The sequence below is a fragment of the Strigops habroptila genome, chromosome 8 (genome assembly GCF_004027225.2).
Source record: "Strigops habroptila isolate Jane chromosome 8, bStrHab1.2.pri, whole genome shotgun sequence".
NCBI classification, from domain to species: Eukaryota; Metazoa; Chordata; class Aves; order Psittaciformes; family Psittacidae; genus Strigops; species Strigops habroptila.
The window spans coordinates 49,648,212-49,667,741 of record NC_044284.2 but is presented as its reverse complement, the minus strand read 5'-3'; the positions used below and the strand labels follow the sequence as shown (position 1 = coordinate 49,667,741).

Here is a 19,530-nt window from a genome sequence, read left to right as displayed (position 1 = left end):
AGCTGTCCGCAACTGTAAAAGTAAATGATTTCAACATGATGCAAAAGAGTAAACAAACCCTTACCCTGCAATTGTTCTGGGCACCGTGAAAGAACAAATAATCATTTTGACAGGTAGACATGAGACAGGTCAAAGTGGTCTGCTGGAAGTTTGCCTTCAAGAAGGGTCAGCAACGTAATGCTTCTTTCTGCTTTTTTTTCTTCTGCCTTTGTTTCCCCCTTTATCAATTCTCCCTTCCCCCCCCCAATTTCAGGGTGACCCACCAGCATTCACAGATACTGAGCTAAAACAATCAGTGACTTTGCTTATGGCAAACCACATCATTTCTAAGGCAGGTGTTGCAGAAATGTATGATTGTTTCTGTATTTTCTTTTAGCAGTAGTATGAGATCCCCTTGCTTTTGCATAATGGCCCCTGCCATTGTACTAAAAAATTACAATAAAATACACTCTCAACAGTAACTTCTTAGAGATATGATAATAAGTAAGACAAAAAGTTTGGACACTGGAATGGGAGAAGTCCAGTTCACCAACTTTTTCTTTCTGCTTCTCACTATTGCAAGAAGAGATCCTGTGCTCTTAAAAGAAGGTACATGTTTTGAAATAGTAGTCCAGATCCTAAAATACAGAGAGTAGCTTAAAGAAATCATGCAAATACTGTAAAACTCTTATAGAGACATCTAAATACATTACATGTATGCATTTGTATGACTAATACATATTTCAATTTTTTTAAGTACCTCTTATGAAAATTCATTCATGTTCTCAAAGTTTTGCCCTCCCCTACCACAGGCTATGAAGACGAGACTTTTCTCCCCTCTAATGGCAGCTGGTACCATGTTGCAATCACCACTTTCCAGAAGCTGGCCTTTTTTGGCTGGTATGTGGACAGGCTTTTCCTGATATGGGGACAAAGGGCAGTTGGGACACCTGTTCTGGCACTCATGTCCTCATGTGATTCATGGGGGATTGCAGCAGAAGCTGGGGCAGGGAAAAGCCAGTGTCTTGGGAGGAGGGTGGTGGCTGGAGGTCCTGCCACCCCTCCAACCATGGCTGCTATATGGGGAATGGCAGCATCAGGGTGCACTGGTGGGCCGGTGCTGGCCACAAACATGACATGGACTTCGTCTGTTTTTGTGTGTGTATGGAGATGGGTTTCAGGAGGCACCACCCACCTATATTAGAGATCTTTGTATTTTGGTAGCTTTCAACTATACATTTGCTTGTGTTACTATTTCTCATACTAGCTGGTTTAAACTACCAAGGGTAATTCTAGGACAAGCTACAATTACAATTTCTTTATGCTGTGTAGACATGACCTTTGACTAGTTGATTGCAACTGGCTTTGGATCAGGGCCCGTAGCCAAAGCTGTGTCACTAGCATAACATCCAACACTCTCTGCAGAGCCTCCAAGTATAAGCCATCACCTCTCTGATCTAAAATACACATAATTGCAATGAGCTGGGAGATCCTCCAGCATTTCACAGCATATAGAAGAGATTTATGAACAAAGATTTTCTGTTTGCAGACACAGAAATACACAGAAGGCCAAATTCTTAGCTTGCATAAAGCAGTGAAGCTTAATGTATGAAGAAGGAATGAACTCTGGTGTGTGCATGCTCGTGTGCATGGGGACACACCGTTTCCGTGTACCAATTGCTAGTTCTACGAGGATAGATCTGTGAAGAAGCTGGGAAAAGCTGACAAAATGGTTGTAGCTTTACAGTCCACTTCAGGCTAAAACACATCTATTGAAAAAGGTGATTGGGGCATTCCACATTCTGCTACTAGATAAATCTGTGTCCTGCCTTTTACATATAGCGTGATGGCAAATTCTTATTAGTAGTTCATACATACAACAGAATTGCAGTTCTGAGTTCATGGAAGAATTTTGGCCAAGACTAGTTCAGCAGTCACGGTATGTCACCATCTCAGCTACAGGCACAGCATAGGGCTGTGTGGATCAGTAAGACTCAACTCTTCTACACTGTGCAAGCTGGGGACCAGCCTACTCCAACTGTAACAACATAGTAGGTCTGTCAGAGGACCACTGCAGCTACCAGCACCTTGAATATCATTGAAGCTATCAGCATCAAAAAAAAAAACCAAACCCAAAAATTGCTCTCAAAAGCAACTGCCCTGTCAACCTCTGCATAATCTGATTTATCTATCACACACGCTTTGTAAAAGCATCAACCCATTAATTTCAACAGGGTCAACCTCACACTCACTAAAAAGGGAATGGGACAAAATGAATTGGTTTTGGTCAGGCACAGCACAATATTTATGACCTTTTTTCACCACTACAGTTATGCTACAAATGCATTTTATGTGAGTAGATCTCATTAGACAAGCAGGCGTTTGCAAAACATTGCAAATGCAACTGAGTATAATGAGTACACTTCCAGAGAGTATATTCTAGTACCCTCCAGGCCTTGACTGGGCAGCTCATTTAAACATCAGGTTAAATCCTGTTTAAGTGAAGAGCCTTATAGAAGTTTTGCAGCAGTGCTCTTAATGGCTGTAAAAAAAATGTCCGGAAGCAGAATGAAGCCAGTTCTCATTTTCTTTCCCTTTTTCAGCTAACCACCCTAATAATCCTTACTTTCATTGTTTTTCAGACACATGAATTCTGCGTGGACTTAGAGGGAAATAGGTATTTCCTTCCCCTCTCCCACCAAAGGTAACACTCCCCCGATGCTGCACCACCACTATTAACTGGCACAGATTTTTGTGCCTCCGGCTGCATCAGGCCCAAACCTGACGTCGCCTCCGCCTCCCCATTCATCTTGGGTTGGGGTTTTCCACCGGGACCCGCTGTATCCAGCTGTTTCCAGCTGCGTCGGTCGCCTCCCGGCAGGTGGCACTCGGGCTCCGCCGCTGGCGGGGAGCCGGGCACCGGGACCGGGCTGGTGGAAGGCAAGGAAGGGGGGGTCCGCAAAGACCTATTTCACCGCTGGTATCGAGGCAAAGAGGTGCTTTCCGCGCTTACATTCTCAGCAGCATCTGCTGTGAGCGCCCCGGTGTCGCTCAGGGGAAGTCGCATCACGCTGCCAGGGAAAGCCCGAGGTGGGAGTGCGGCCAGGGGGCTGAAAGGTGCACCCCTCCTGGAAGGGGTTGGGGCTTGAGTCTAAGCATATGTAACATCACAGCAAACCACCACAGAAGGAGAATTTAAAATGTACTTATCCTCAGGGGGAAATCTCTGCATTGAGAGGGGAATATATGTGCATGCTGTAACTCCTATTAGTGTTAATGGGAATTATGTGTGTTCAAATCCCCAAATTCCAGTGTATAACGAAGAGAGTGTCCCTGTAAGGGTCTGAAATATCCATTTGAATTAAGCCTGACGATTGGGAAACTCATAATGCTGTGGCTGTTATTATAAATTTATACTTACTAGGACTAAGTTTCACCTGAAACAACAGAGCCTGAAGTGTTATTTGTTCCAGCAAATTATTTTGTTAGATGTGATAATCAGTTCACAGCAGGACTGCGAGAGGCTGCTCAGCTTGTTGACAATTCTGGGCCTCCTCCAGCTTCAAGCAGCTTCTGAAACAGTTCCAAAGGCCACAGAGGGGACTCCCAAACCCGGCTCCTCAGGGAGACATGGCCAGGACAAGGCTGACTATCCACAGCCACATCCCAGGACAGCCCTTTCCCGAGGCAGAGTTACCTGTTCTGTCAAGCGCACCCCCACCCCAAAGCACAAACGATAGGCAAGACTCAATAGGGGTGCTGCTGTTCCCAGCCCCCTGTATTTTCCCACTTGGATGAGATCTTTGTATTATGAGCTAAGTGCCTAAAACACAGTCTGAGGTGAAGGAGGACTTGCAAATCGGTTTTCGTTGACTTACTTGGCCACTCTGTAGTTTATTTCAAGAATTATGTGACCTAAGGGTATGTCTTCTATTAGCATAACTTTTGAATTAGGAAGATGCCTTTCACAAGAGCTTTCATCCCATGTTTATCACCTCAGATTAGATTTAATCCCAGGGTATCCTTCCTTTCAAGGCTGCACATCTTCCCTCAGGGGTGGTAGGAGGGAAACTCTGTCCTGACCCTCATGTTTCAGCAGCTGCACCAAGTGAGTAGTCATGGTGCTGCAGGAGGGATGTTTTGGGGCTGCAAGCTTCCTTAATGGGGAAACAGACATGGCTGTGGCTTCTGCCTGCCCTGTCTCACCTTTATCACCTTTATCACCTTGTTATATGGCCCAACACCTAAGGGGTCATGAAAGCATAGAGGAAAGGTGTGGAGGGCTTAAGCCAGCAATGTGCAGGGTGGCAAGGAAGGTCCCTTTTCCAGGGATGTCCACCTTACATGCTGCAGAGAAACAATGGTGCTGGGTGCCAGCATGAACTTTAGGGCCAAATTGTACAGGGGCTGCCACAACCATGGTGGGAAACACCTGCCAAACAGCCCCTTACTCCCTCCCACTCTCTCATATTTTCTCCTCCTCCTGTCTCTTTTCGTATCAGCGCCCAGACATCCTCATTCCCATCTGTCAGCCCACTCGAGAGCGGCCATGTGTGCCCTTTAATCCTATGCAGTGCCAAGTTAGGGTGAAGCAGACCAGCATGCAATGCCACCCTAGATTTAAATACCATTCATAGAGGCAGGGAGTTGCTCTATTCTGAATGATTCCTGAATCTATTGAGTTATTTGGAATAGGGCAGTTAATTATTTTTAAACCCTACTCTCCTACTTTAAGCCAGGGTGTGACTTTAACAAATTCACTTTCGAATCTTGTAATGGAAGTATTGCCAGTCCTCATTAAAAACACCGCAAAAGCCACAGCAGCAGCACTGTGTTCGTTGTAATGATTTGTCTCACTGATAGATCAAACAGCCTGTTGACAATGGTTGACTGCAACCGACAGCCTCTTAAGATAAAGAAGTTGTACATTTTATTGATTATAAAGCAAATTGGGGTTTTGTTCCTTTAAATTTTTTATTGGCTACAAAATGGAGGACTTATGCCTTTGAAATTGCAGCTTGCCATGACATTACAATGAATTATAATCCTAAACTATTCATGCTTCCTCAAAGGCCTAACACATTTGTCTGCCTTGCAAGCTTGTTGTAAAATGCCCCACATTTACATACATATTTTCAGGAGCTTTTTATTCAAGAACTGCAGCAGACTCAAAAAAAGGGAAGGGGGCTGAATGGGCAAGAATTTTTAAGATCCTGGTATTTTAAGACTCTTGCAATATCTCATCACGAGCTATGAGCTCGAGGCAGACATTTTCGGATAAGGTTCTTAGTTTTTTGTTACACAGGAGGTGAAGTTTTTATCCCTTCTGGCTCTGAAGATCTATGTTCCTGAACATCCTGGGAATGGAGCTCATATTGCCAAAATAAATCTAACGCTTTCTAGATCAATATTTAGGGTCAGGTCTTATAGAAGCTCAAGGCACATCAAGGAGCTTTTTAAAGGCTAACGGCCAAAATCAGGACCCCCAAACCTGCAATCAGTATCTCTTTTGCAATCACCAGATACCTCCCTGCCTGTGCCCAAGCTGCGCAGGCACCTCCAGCTCTGCCTGTGCCTTCACACAGAGCAGAGCAGCTACATGGAGATCTGCTGTGATACAGTGCCCGAATGGTTCCCAAGCCCTCTGCGTGGCATGGTTTAAAGGGGGAGGCCATTGAAACCTACGGCATCAGGGCAGAGTGCCTCAAAAATCACCATAGTGTGAACTTTTTTTCCTAACATAATGAGAGAGGAAAAGAGAGGAGTTGCTTGCCCCTTCCCTGACACATCTTTGCGGATAAGAAAGCTGGAGCACTACATTCCGGCAGTAAAGCCTTGCAGTTGAGACACTGGCAAGGAGGTGTCCTGACTTCTAGAGTCTAGTTTCAGGGCTATTCTCGCTCTTCCTGCTCATTTCCTGCTCATCCCTAGCAGCTGGACAATATAAACGGGGTGGGGGAAAAAAAAAGAAAAGTCTTGGAAGGAGCCATCAGAGCACAGGCTTCCTTGTCCTGGCTCAGTGCACTTCCACATCTTGGCTCAGAGAGCACCTCCAAAGGGAGAGACATCCAGGCTCCTCTTGGCCACATGTGAGGGTTTTTTTGCTGCTACTAGCTGAGACTTGTCAGGAAAACATGCCCCTATTCTGCTGAATCCCAGCTTATGGGCAGGTGTCTGGCAAATGCTCCTGACAAGTAAGATATGTAGATCTGAACCCTTACAGTAGCTGGAGTATGCCCTACCCAGATCCACTGCCCCAGCTCCTAGGCACTTAAGTGTAAGTGGATCAGTGTTGCCATTGCTGTTGGATATGAATTAAGAGCGAAAAAAGCAACCCTTGCTCTGTTATTAAGCAACCGTATGTAGGGTACATCTCTCTGAAACACTGGATCCAGCACATATGATAGCAGTTTTCTTCCTAGCAATCACCTCTGCATTGAGAGGACAGACTATCCCCATGCTCCTCCTTTTTCAATTTTTCTTATATATGAGAAAACAGTACAAAATGTCAGATACCACACCACCCTGAAAAACATCGCTTTGGCCCAAGCACTTTATCCATATGACCCTTTGCATGTTCTCATCTTCAGCTTCTTTCAGTAAGAAGAAAAGCACACACACACTCAGACAGTTACAGAGTCCGCAGCAGGTGACAAGGGAAACTGTATTGGAAACTCAGTTTCCAGCTGCTTTAAGCTGGGCAATTCATAAGCTGCTGCCTGCAAGTGGGTGCAATAACCACGAGGCTTTCACCTCCCAGGGATCTCTGTCCCCATGCAGAGACCAGCTCCCAGGTCAGCATGTCTGGTAACTGGATCTGAAACACAGCTCTTCAAAGTGGCAGCATTCCCACAAATGGTGACCAGCTGCTAAACCCGTAGTTTGGCACTTATGTACCTTATTCTATTTTAAAATTAGTGTCTGAAGTGGTTTAGTGATTCCATCATTGATTTCAGTGCCAGTGTTTGAGCTTAGGAGACTGGTTTGAAAATTTTGGCCCAAGTACATGGGTTATTACCAGGTAACAGCCATTCACTCACAAAGGGGATTGCCGTGCAGCAGTTCTTGCCATCTCTGTCCTACAGGGATTGAAAGTCCTTTGGTTTCCTGTTTGTTGATCGGGTGCTTTCACCAGTGCTCAGGTCAGTCAAAGGGAGGAAAAAAAAATTAACAAAGCTTCATAGAAATATTGCATTCTTTCCTAGAGTAGAGGCAAAACAAACAGAAGTTTAAAGTAAACAGTTTCTACCAGCAGATCTTTTCCCCTTTTATTGCATGAATTACAATGCCCTTCAGCCAGCAGAAGGCAGAGAAAGTTCTGCCAGGAAAAAGAGTTATTTGAAAAAGTTTACTTTAAACTTCTGTTTGCTTTGCTGTGCACAAACACACACACACACACACACAAAAACACTTTCTTTTTCTACTTTTGTGCTAGGTAGAAAGCAAATGGATTTCTCTATTGACTGGTATACGGCTGGCAGAAGTAAAGGCAAATTTCCTCATGGTCATGCCTCTGCCCAACCATGATCTGGAAGAACACTGCGAGAGTTAAAGAAGGACTGTCCTGTTCACCTAGGACATGCGGATCATTGGAAAAAACAAAGACGAGCATCTCTGATCATTCCACAGACATAAACAAGCACAAAGCTGCCAAAGCCAAACAGCATCATTTTATTCTAATAAAACTGCTCAATGAATCTTTTTCTTCTAAATCTCTGTCCCTTTTGTAATGAAGACAAAAGTTGCAGTCTGTTTTCATTCACACCCCTGTAAATCTCAAGTAACTGGAAGAGAGCTAAAAAAGCTCTGTTGTTGATTAGGGCAGAAATTCTGACTAAAACGTAGAGCAGTCTCAAAACAACCACCATCACCTTTTGTGAAAAAATGTTCCCATTTCTGATCAGTTCTACTGTTTCCATTTGAAACAGATTCCTTGGTCAGAAGTTAATAAGAGTATGTCATGTGAAATACACAGAGTACTTTATAAAATATATAAGAAAAATAGGGTTGTGTCCTGAAGGCTTTGTAACAGGCAGAATAAGAAAGAAAAAAAAAGAGACAAAGGAAGATAAAAAGGGGTTTCTAGCAATGTATAAGCAAAGCGGGATAAAGCTGAATAGCAGTTGGATTAGTGCAGCATGAGTTTGTTTTTAAAGTACATCCCTTTTCTGCGCTTCCACCCTCTCTCATCTGCCCCACAGCCCTGACCTTTTTCCTCCCCATTTCAAAAGAGCTGCTCCTCCTTCTTTCCCTTTTGACCTGCATTCCTCACTACTGGCTGTAATGTGGCGATGAAGGCACCAGTAAACCCAGCCAGCTTGCCTAAGATCAGAAGATATGGCGGGTGATGTTAGCAAATTAACTGATTGGTATAAAACAAAGGGGGGGGGGGGGGAGGGAGGGTAGTTCTCAGGAAGCTGAGAACTCTTGAACCCATTTAAACAAAAAAGTGACAGAGGAGCAGGCTTGTCTGTCACAGGAATTATAATCTGCAAGAACGAAGCCAGAGCCTGGAAGCTACAATCAGATGCAGCCTCTGAGAGCAGCCCCTGGTAGGGAAACAGAGCTGTTAAAGAAGGATGAGTCCTGCCTTTCAAAAGGCAGGACACACTGGGATGCTCCCGGCGGCCACCTCCACCCCTTGCAGACATGTGCTTGATACCCTCAGGTTGCTCCTGTCTGCAACACTGGCAAAGAGACAATATAGCCTTTTTGTGTGCTTCTCTCATGATTATGCTTTCAAGGTCCCTGGGCTGGTAAAGAAAGCAGATAGCAGCAGGAAGGCTTTGAGATACATGCAGACTCATTTAGTAATACTAACTGGCTTTCCTGCTTTTCCACCAGCACTAAGAGGGTTAATACCTTCCTCCTGGGCTGGGCTCAAGAGATTTTGCTCTCTGTGGCTCCAGATGGCTTTCAGAACTGTCTAAAGTTTTGCTGCCCTCATTAGTGACAGATGTGGGAGTTACAATTTGAAATTTAGGTCCACTAAAGTAAAGCATCGTGAAATCCCAGGAACCTGCAGAAGCACTCTTAAATGTGCCAGTGGTACAGATCACAGAAAACATGCTCTCACGTAACTCCGAAGAAGAGACTTTAATACCAATAACATCACTTCCCTTTAGCCCCTCCACTTTATCTCAGACTTCCAGTGCAGCCTTGCCCGGGACCCTCTGTGGTGGAACACCGGTTACAGGCCTGGCAGTGCATTCTCCTGGACTGAGTCTTGCATGCCTCCCACCATCCCTGATGGCACAGTACCAGCCTCCTGCCTCAGACGATCACTTCCTCATACAGCCGGAGCCATGCACTAATTCTGTACTTGTCATCAGCCCTGCTATTTCAGTACATTTATTTCATCTGGCATCTGAACTAGAACCCAACTCAACCACTGATTTTGTCATGAAAGCGGACAGATTTTTTCATTACTCTATGGAGCATGCTTGAGAACCACATCCAGAGCATGCTTTCATTACAAATTCCCTTCCTTGCTTCCTGCTATAGAAAGGGGAGATCCGAAACATGGCTGCACTCCCAGAGATGTTTGCTTTGGCAACCAGCTCATAACACTCATCTGCAGAACCTGACAGGTAAAGTCTCCAAGGTCAGCCTGCACTGGCACTGTACAAGACCTGGAGAAGATACTGTTTCATTGTCATTATATTCAGCCCTTCACTAGTAGCTCTTGTACGCAGAAAAGACATGGTACAACTGTCACTTTTACCATCCTCCATTAGCATTGCTTGAATTTTGAGCTGCTGGGGGAGGAGGTCTAAAATAGCCATGAAACATGATCATTTCTGAATGGGCTTGAATTAGATGGTACAGAGTAGACAGAATCTAACTTTTCGGTCATTCAAATAGTTAAGATAACACGAACCATTTGGAAGGACAGCTTACTTTAAAAAGTGGGTTTATGTAACTGTTGTACACTATGCATAAGGACAGAGTATATTTCTGTTCATCCTTCTTGGCACAGATGTATAACACGTACAAGAAGAATATCTTTGAGATAAATGCACTGTAAGGTTGTCAGATCTGGAAGGATGCTATTCATTTGTAGCTTACAGCATATGTATTCCATGCACACAAAGTCTTTCTGAAGAAAGCAATAGCTTTAAAAGAGAAAAAACTGACCAAACAAGACCATTCAAGCCACATGATAGTATAAGCAGATTTCACAGGCTAACATAGTTTCATGGAAGCTGAGCAGAACCACAGGATCTTTCCCTTTTCCTCTCTTATTGTTAAGTTTTTCCTGCTGTTTCTGCAGGATTATGCTATCTGATTCACTAGCCTGTAATATTTTTAGCCTAGAAATATTGCACACAAATCATTCCTTAAAAGGGTAGCATATTGGACACCACTGGGAGCTGCTGTAAGATTCAGTTGATCTTTTTTCACTTCTGTTTATCTCCAGGGGAGACATCCTTGTGTCTCTCATTTTCCCTATAATCCATAAACCTATTTATGTTTTTAGGTCCCCTCCTTTAAATGCTATCACCTCCCCTTCCCCATCACTATTCCCCTTTTATTTTGTCAAGTTCCCTTATTCAGAGAGAGAAGCATATGGTTCTCTAGATGTTAGCTCTCAACTATGCATTTTGGCCCAGAATGTAATCTTTCCCCCTTCCCCCCCTCCTTGAAAATGTTACATATTTTGGTTAGGACACACTCACACCTTCATTTTGTTACTCACCAAGCACTGCCATTTTAACCTTTGTATCCCAGTTCTCTTTCTGCCTGCCTAGTGCAACACTGATATCCCATACTCACTGTGAAGCTGAACATTGCACTCCATCCTCCTCATCTGGGCAGTAGATTGTGGATACCAGGTACCCCATAGAGAAGAGGGTCTCTGCAAAGGTATGTACTCATTAGTGTCTGCTGGGGTTGGTGGGTGGATATATGGCTCTGCCCCACCCATTTAGAGAGGAACTGTATGCACCACTGCTTCTGAGAACAAGGAGTCAAGCCCCAAAGTCTTTAGGAGTTATATTATAGACATTAAGTGCCGATTGTAACAAAGACTAACCAGAGCAGAGCATAAGAAGGAAGATTATCCTGTACTAGGATATGCACTATAATTTCTGTAAGAATGTACTTTGCTTTTCTCTGCTTCCATGCAACCCACCTGCTGAAGAGGTGAACAAGCTGCCTCTTCCATAGCTGGCATCTAAATGGGTTACAGCTGCTACTGATTTAGTTTAGGGCCTAAACCCTTGATGACTGATGCCATGACTTGAGCAGAGGAGTTTGATAACTCCTAGCTGGGTATTTGCACATGGTATTTCTGCAGCATTCTTATGCAGCAAGGATTATATTTTCAGTTTAAGAAGTATGACACAATCTTTCATCATGAACATAAATGAGCTGATACTAACATGGTTAAGGTGGGCATTTCTAAGTGTGTCAACAGGAAGGTACACATGTTAAGGAAGACAGAGGTGAAATCAAAAATGGCTCAGGAGTGGCAAGAAAAGCAACTTTAAGTTCACCTTAAAAAAAAGAAAGTGGTTCATAATATCAGTAAATTAAAAACAGCTAAATGAATTTCACTATTGATAATGAGCAGGAAACCCAGTGCCTGGGATCATGAGTTTATGCAAATCTGTTATTACTGCAAATTGGCATCCTAAGACCCTGATCATACAACACTTGCACATATGCTTAACTTTATGCACATGAGCAGTCTCATTAATGCCAAAGACTTAGTCGTGCATAAAACTGAGCAAATGCATGAGTGTTTGTAAGACTGGGATTTAAACACAAGGGATAGAAAACAAACTCAGTGTATCATCAACAATTATTTCTGAAACCCATCAGAAGCCAAGGTGGTGCCAGAAATCTGTTTAGTGTAGAAACAGCCAAAAAGAGAGAGGAGTAGGATTTTGAAGATCGCTGCCTTTAACTCAATCCATTAGGCCCAATAATGGTGGGCCAAACACAGGAGGAAAGCATCCCTGCCCAGATCAAAGTGTAACTGATTATGGGTATTGGAGACATAGAATTTCCCATCACGTTTTATAAGATATACTGGACTGCCTCTTAAAACCACAGATTTCAAATTTAGTTATTGAAAAGAAGAATTGTTTATAATCAACTTGTATTTGACTAAATTATTCAGCAGTGTCTCGCAAAAGTCTCACAAAATTAATTTAAATGTTGCTAGGTTTATGTGGATTCAGAGCTGACTGCAGCATTTACATAAATAGAATAAATACAAAGGCTTACATCAGAGGGAGTTGCCTATTGGCACTGCACTGAAGACTGATGGCTAGTCTTAGAGCTAGTTTTAACAAGAAAATTCAGCAATGCTTCAGAAAACAGAAGAGTTCCCTTACGTTATGAAACCTGATGAAAAAAATGCTATTTCTTGGGAATCCAAAAGAGTAAATACAATAGAATTTGAGTACTTACCAGCAAGACAAGAAAAAACCAAAGAGCCACAAAACAACATCTCTAGAAGTAAAGCTTCTGCCAAATTTAAAGGGATAGCTCTGGAAAAGGAATTCTAGGAAAAGTGCAACCCCGCATTTGGGAAGATGTAAAAATAAGGTCTCTACAAAAAGTAAGGTCTTGTTATCATAAATAGAATCAGGCAAAAGCCATGTTTATGTTTCATGGTAATTTCTGTATGCTTTTTAAGCTTTCTCTCATTCCAGTTTGAAAAAAAATAATACATTCTCAGCAATCAGTTTTACTGCTACTTTTTGTTGTGGTTTTGTTGTTGGGTTTGTTTTTTTTATTTCATACTTTCTGTTCTTTTCACCCAGTAGGATTGCTGCTGTCAATTTTGCAGTGTAACAGTGAAGTTGATGGTATTATGGTACTTTCTGTTAGTCACACCTTGCATCTTGTTTCAAAGCAGCAGTTCCATGATCTCTTGGTCCCATGCCTGGCTATGTATCTGACTCCTCGCAAAGTCTGGATATTGCAAGGGACCTTGGTTCTCCACAGGGTTTATTCAGGAGGGTTGTCATGGAGATAGAGAGTCTGAAAAAGGCAGCATGGTCTTTCACGTGGCTGCAGTCTATATGGACAAGCTGCCCACAGCAATGGCCATGAGAGCTGAGGTGGCGGGGAGCCAGGCAACTTGTGAAAATGCTTTAGCACATTTGCACTTGATATTTTGGTTGTGGTTAAATGGAGTACCGATGCATTGATGACCAGCTGTTTTCAAGTCTGCATCCATCTTAAAGGCTTAATTTTATATAAAAATAGCTTTGGGGGATGACTTCGGTGAGGTAGCATCTTCCGTAATATCACAGCACAGTGATGCCTTGTCCCCTGAATGTACAAGAACAAAGTGGAAAGAGTAACACATGCTGGAGCAGGTTGCTGGCCGGGGCCCCTCCTCCCACTAGTTCTTTTTCCAAAGGAAATAAAGTTTTAGCTTTCTTCATGAGTTAAATTTTTGCCTTTTTATCTCCTCTATAAAGGTTTCAAAGGGGGAGGTAGGACTGTGACTAGCTGGCATCTGGCAAGAGTGCAATTCTGAACTGGGCTTTAAGGAACTATCATGACAAAGATATAAAAAGTAGGTATAAAAGTGGTATTATTGGTGAGAAAAAGTGATGCTGGAAGTTTAGCATCTGGTGGAATCAGCCCCAAAAATATCTGTTCATTCTGCCTAACGTCACCATGTGCAACATTGCTTTATATGGCTGGTCAATAAGAGGCACAAGTTTGCAGATTCCTGGCGTCACGGTATCACCATGTTCTGAGTTGAAGAACTACGACAGCTGGAGAGTGGAGGAAAGTCTGAAATAAATTTGAACAGTAATGATGGTATTTTCAATGCCTACATGCTTCATTCTAGTAGGTAAAGAGCGCTGATGATCTGTTCATCAGCACAGCTCTGACAGACCGAACCTCCCAAAGGTTGTGATGCTAATTAACTCCTAAATATTGTGGTTTCTTTGAAATAGACTTCAAATTCTTTGAGGAAATAATTATTTCAGAATAAACCAGTCTTTCTTAATCCAGACTTTATTTATTATATTCTGAAGCACACCTTGAAATGCAACACTGAACACAATTTCTCTTTGATTGGTTTAATGGAAACAATTTCTCTCTTCAGCAAGCACTTGCTTTCAGAGTGAAACCTTAACATTTTACTTTTTATCTGTCTTGTCAATCATTGTTTGGCTTTTTTTTCCTGTTGGCCCCACTTGGAGATGTCATATACCTCTCAAAAGCATGTAATATGAAAAAATGCTGAACAAGTTTTTATTTTTCAAACCAGTAAATTGTTTACCACTCTAACAAGTATGTAAAATTTATTTTTGGAAAAACAGTTGGTGCAGCTGATGCATGGCACTTGCGTGCAAGTTTGAAAATCATAACTAATGCCCAATTGTAATTTTTCTGATTTGATATTTCATATCATAGACTCATAGAACAATTCAGACTGGAAAGGATCTCAGAGGGACCCTGCTCAAAGCAGGGTCAGGTATGAGATCAGACTGCTAAGGGCTTTATCCTGTCTTAAAAAACTCCAAAGATTTTAACACAACCACACAACCTCTCTGGGTATACATTTCCAATGCTTGACTATTCTCACAGTGAAAAGGTTTTTCCTCATATCTTGCTGAAACCTTTCTTTTTCCAATTGATGTCCATTATCTCTCCTCCTCTCTCTCTCTGGGTTGGGGCTTGTGTTACTAAGGGCTGTGACAAATAAAACCTTTTATTTCTTGTCAGTATTTCTGCATGCATTAGGGAGGACAATTACAATAGCCTTCAGGCTTTAAGGCAATGAATCTAAACAATTTCTTTTCTGCTCCTTATGTGTTGTATTAAGAGACGGAAACTCATCCTTGCACGTAAAGAAAACAGAGTTTCTATGAAGATGTGACCCAGAGACTGGAAAAAACAGTTTTCCTATAAAGGACGTTCTTTCATTAAAAAGTCTATTGTAACCTAAACAATTTATGAAATATTTTCTTTTCCAGGAATGTTTTCAATCTCACTGAGCATGCTGAAATCATTATATAGTTACTAGAGATGCTTCTTTGTCCAGTCGGACTTACTACAGGTTACATTTCTGCAGGAGATTAAAAACAATGTATTAGTAGATATCCTTCTAAAATACTCTTTTAAGTAATATGTACCTGTATCTTCCTAAACCTGGAAGAACATATACAAAAGCAAAAGAAATATAGCAAATAATTCAGGGCAAGTAATATATAACTATGAGAACTTATACCACTGTACTTATTTAAATAAAGTGAAACGTCAAAATGTGAAAGCTAAGAACATCAGTTTATTCACATATTTTACATTCAAAGGACCAACAGATTTTTTTCTCCCCCCCCCAAGAAAAGAAGACTTCTCTTGTGGTTTCCAAAATTTTATCAGAGACATGGAATATACTTAATGCAGCATGTCACTGCAGTGCATACCAAGAAAGCCTTGTGTATATGGAAAAAAGATAAAAACCAAACAAATTTGACCATTACCAACAAAAGGTTTCCTTTAATATAAATAAACCTCAGAGTAGTGCTTTATTTTAACAGACAACACAACAGTGGGATTTATTAACAACTACATATTTACAGTGCCTCACTGGTAAAAATACTGGGCTTCACCTGAGATCCTAGACACTTCCTGAGAAGGCAACGTGGATTAAGGATTGCTCAGCACTCCACATAAGCTAGGTGCTGAAAGGGTGAAATTAAAGCATACATTAAAAATAAGTGAGATGGCAAAGGTGGAACTGCTGATGCATCATGTCCATGCCCTGATCTGCCAAAACCTGCACCTTGAGTACTCCCTTTGATTTCAGTTGATCTGTGTATGCTCCTAAGGTTAAACACAGGATAAGTGTTTCCAAACCAGGAGCCTCAGAGGAAGACTCTTTGCTTGACTCAAAGATTCTGTGAGTAGAGAAAACTGCTGTAGTTACAATTTTACGTGGTACGGAGGCACACAACCTTGAATTTAAATCTGCATTCTTCTGCATGAGTGATTACTACCACTTTTAATTTGATGCTACAAGGTCTGGATTCTAAATATCAAGAGACAAACTAGTGAAAGCATCTTCTTCCCATAGCCTCCAAAATCATCGTGCCTGTTTAGCAGATCTCAGTCTTTTTGGCAATTAAATAAAACAAGAATCAGATCTTTTTCAAAGTATTCACAAAACAATCATTCACTTACAAAATGGCTGCCCCACCATTCTTGTATCAGATCTGACCTCAGCTCTTAAGATCTAAACAGTTCTTTAAAAGTTATAAAAATAAAGAATTGATTAAAATACAAATATATATTTCAGAGTGATAAGAGAATAGTATTCAACAAATTCCTTCTTTAATCTACTTTAAATTAAAAGAAATGTTTTCCAAAGTCTGGGCTGAAGCTGATCTTTATCTAATGACTCTTTGATGGAACCCATTCCCTGCAGATGACCACATACAACTTAATGTAAGAAGCTCATTACTACAAAAAACACAGTGAACATGCTTCCACTGACAAAGCAATTCATAAAATCTGCTGTGCCAGTTAGATTTTGGTATCTTGTTTTCAAAAACTGCAGGTATTTCTAGTATTAGAAACAAAACCTAAAAGTCCTAAAAAATCTTGGGTTTCTTTAGAAATTTGCTTTTTTCCCTGGTCTTCATTAATATTTGTTTTGCAACAATCCAGTTTGTTTTGTATACTCTTTGTATACAGCATAATATAAATGCTTTGCATGAATGCACACATATGTACAAAACCAGTCAGTAATTCAGTTAAAAGATATGCCTGCTCACTGTGTCATTTCATACTTTCAAAATAACATGTTTTTTCTATAACATCCATAACAACATCATCTAGCTTGCTCCCTTCTTCCACTGAAACGCTCGTGCATATTTTCATTCCGTTTATCTCAAGCAGCCAAAACAGCAAGGAACGTTTTTGAACAACCTATAATATTCTTCCTGAATCTGAAATAAAAATATTGAATTCAAATATGAGATTTATTATTATTATATATTTATTAATAATTCTGTATGTCTTTCTTTAGAATAATTTTGTACTGCTCCTCTCACAAGGTGATTTAAGGTGGGGCTGGTTTTAACTTTAGGACAGAATAAAGGAGGAAGTATCATGACAGGATAGTGTGGGTGAATCCTGCTGCTAACTGGAAAGGCTGGAAGTGAGTTTTGTTGCACACATTGCATTATTTCACTGAGGTAATGACACTATAACCAGTTTTACAATAAATAATAAAAAAAAACCCAAACCTTTTTTTCTTGTTTCATATATTGGTTTTAAAACTGGGAAGAAATATGTAAGAAGGTGAAAGTTGGACAGAGGTTTGTCTCCACTGAAGGCAGTGGGAAAATTTCACCTTTTCTCTCCTCTCCCCCATTAATGGCACAAGGATTTCCTCCCTTGCTCTGATAAAACATTTGTACCACAGCTCCACTTCAGGACTGGGCAGCTGCGTCTGTAGGTACATGAGACTGCCTGAGTGGCTTCCCACAAAGAATGGGACACTTACCTTCCTAGACAACACACAAAGAAATATGAAGATGAACATCCCCTGAAATGCATTGAAGATTGTAAAAAGATATGCTGTAACCACGGATCCCTGGACAACATGGAGGACTCCGAAGATCCACGTAGCCCCAAGGAGGAACAGGAGAGCAAGAGCACCTCGGGCACAGGATCTAGACAGGAAGGAAGCATTGTGAACAACATGTGGGCAAGTGCTATTTTCCTTCTTTCACCGCTTTGGGTGGTGAATGCTGCCTAGGCAATTTTTTCACATCTGCAAAGTCCTGAGAAATGCAAATACATGGGCTGTTCTTTAGGGTGTGCTGTAGCACTGTGGCACGAATAAGCTTGCCTAATCACTGCCGAAGAGCAAAGGAGTAGAACTGGAGGGCCCTAAAACGCTGGCTTCTTTAATCTTCAAATATGTTTTCTCTGGTGTACTGCAGCACCATATGATTTGATTTAAATCTACTGTTAGTGTAATTCCCCAAGGAAAAACATATGTCTGTTATGAAGCATTCCCCCACTTTTCCTCCTCCCCCTTATCTTCCTCAAAAAATAACCCAGAAAAATGTACAGTATGCTCTTAGGTCAGTACATGTGCATGACATCAAAAGGTTCCCAGGCTGCCTCTCAGGTTCACTGCAGAAGACGGTGCCAGCTGTAAAACTAGACGTACTTTCTTTCATTCTCTCTCTCCCAAAAAAAAAAAAAAAAAAAAAAAAAGATATTGTTTTCAGAACATGAATTCTCTCAAATAGTTCCTGGGTCAGCACACTGATGCTTTAAAATTATAGGACCTGATTTGCTATGACTCACGCCCCCCACCCCTCCCCCAACACACTGTAGAACCCTGCTCACAGACTTGAGCAAATTACAGCATGTTGTCTTGGAAATGAAGCCACTGATTACTTTCTTATACATTCTCAGACTAGTCCTTGCAGGACTTCCACTGAAAAACAGACATTTTTAGCACTGTTCATCTGTAAATGAATAATTTTCAACTCCATTAAAACCAGGTCACCACATGAAGCTACGAAGGGTAAGGAATATGAAAAAGTAATCAATCAAACAATTGCTAAATCCTAACTATAAATCTAGTGCAATGCATTGAAACTGCAGGAGTGTTCCTAAGCAACACAAACAGTAAGTTGTTTTCAATGTTCCCTGTAGTACACTTCAGCTTTTCCTGCACAAACGGTTTTCAAGGTCCCTATAAATCAGTTTAAAAGAGACTGAGCTGATGGAAAAATCATAGCAGCATGCAAAGTAAAAATCCTGGAGAGAATCCTGCTGTAGCCCCCAACACCACAGAAGCACAATGTCCTACTGTAGACTTTTTACAAACAACATGAATGGTTTGATTCTCTTATCACTGAATTACTTGTTACTTCAAGGCAAATATTTTGATCCCAATTCAGGCATAAGGTTTGAAAACTTGTTTGGCTTGCATAGAGGCTGTGCAAAGTAATTAAGGAAAAAAAGGACAATTACTTCTTTAACCTTGCCATCTGTCTTTACCCTCTGTTTGATATGGGCCACTTGTATTCCTTGTACACCTCTCACACAACCCTGGTGTTACTGTACAAGGTATTGCTCTATGGCAATAAAGATTGCAAAATCTACCTTTTAACAGAAAAAGAAATAATCTTTTTCTACAAATCCTCCAGACGATTAAACTGTTACTTTTGAAGGCTTACTTTCATCTCTGTCTGTATTTAAACTAGAGAAGATAGAATTTGTATTAATCATCAAACTTACCTTATATTTTCATAACAACTAACTTCTGGTTTTAACATTGCAGTGTGTCGAAATACTTTATAAATAATCACTCCAAAAGCCAACAAATTAACCTGCCGTGAGTGAAGAAAGGAACTTTTAGTTCAAAACAGGATGCTTTTGAATTTCAGTAACTGTTACACATTTAACTGAAACAAATCAGATGAAATTTCTGTATATTTGAAACCTATAGAATCCAGTGCTGGGAAGGGAAAACCCTCACTCTTTTCTGTTCCACTTCTATGAAGAAAATATGAGCCCTGTAATAAGCATTGATCAAACAAG

General features: G+C 41.3%; 2 protein-coding genes across 4 annotated transcripts in view; both read right to left on the bottom strand.

Moving 5' to 3' along the window:
- LOC115612224 (vitellogenin-1-like) overlaps positions 1-3,046 on the bottom strand; it is a 65,171-nt gene extending 62,125 nt beyond the window's left edge. The window contains exons 1-2 of the mRNA XM_030496239.1: positions 2,955-3,046; positions 2,761-2,909 (exon numbers count right to left, since the gene is read on the bottom strand). Of these exons, the coding sequence (XP_030352099.1) occupies positions 2,761-2,909; positions 2,955-3,046 (241 nt within the window). The remainder of the gene's footprint in view (positions 1-2,760; positions 2,910-2,954) is intronic.
- Positions 3,047-15,227: 12,181 nt separating this feature from the next.
- Positions 15,228-19,530, bottom strand: part of ADGRL4 (adhesion G protein-coupled receptor L4) — a 79,187-nt gene continuing 74,884 nt past the window's right edge. For 2 of the 3 annotated variants that reach the window (XM_030495801.1, XM_030495797.1), the window contains 3 exons: positions 19,228-19,319; positions 17,471-17,639; positions 15,228-16,910 (listed from right to left, as the gene is read on the bottom strand). In XM_030495801.1, the coding sequence (XP_030351661.1) occupies positions 16,848-16,910; positions 17,471-17,639; positions 19,228-19,319 (324 nt within the window). In that variant the 3' untranslated portion in view covers positions 15,228-16,847. The remainder of the gene's footprint in view (positions 16,911-17,470; positions 17,640-19,227; positions 19,320-19,530) is intronic. The other variant, XM_030495799.1, reaches the window with a different exon arrangement.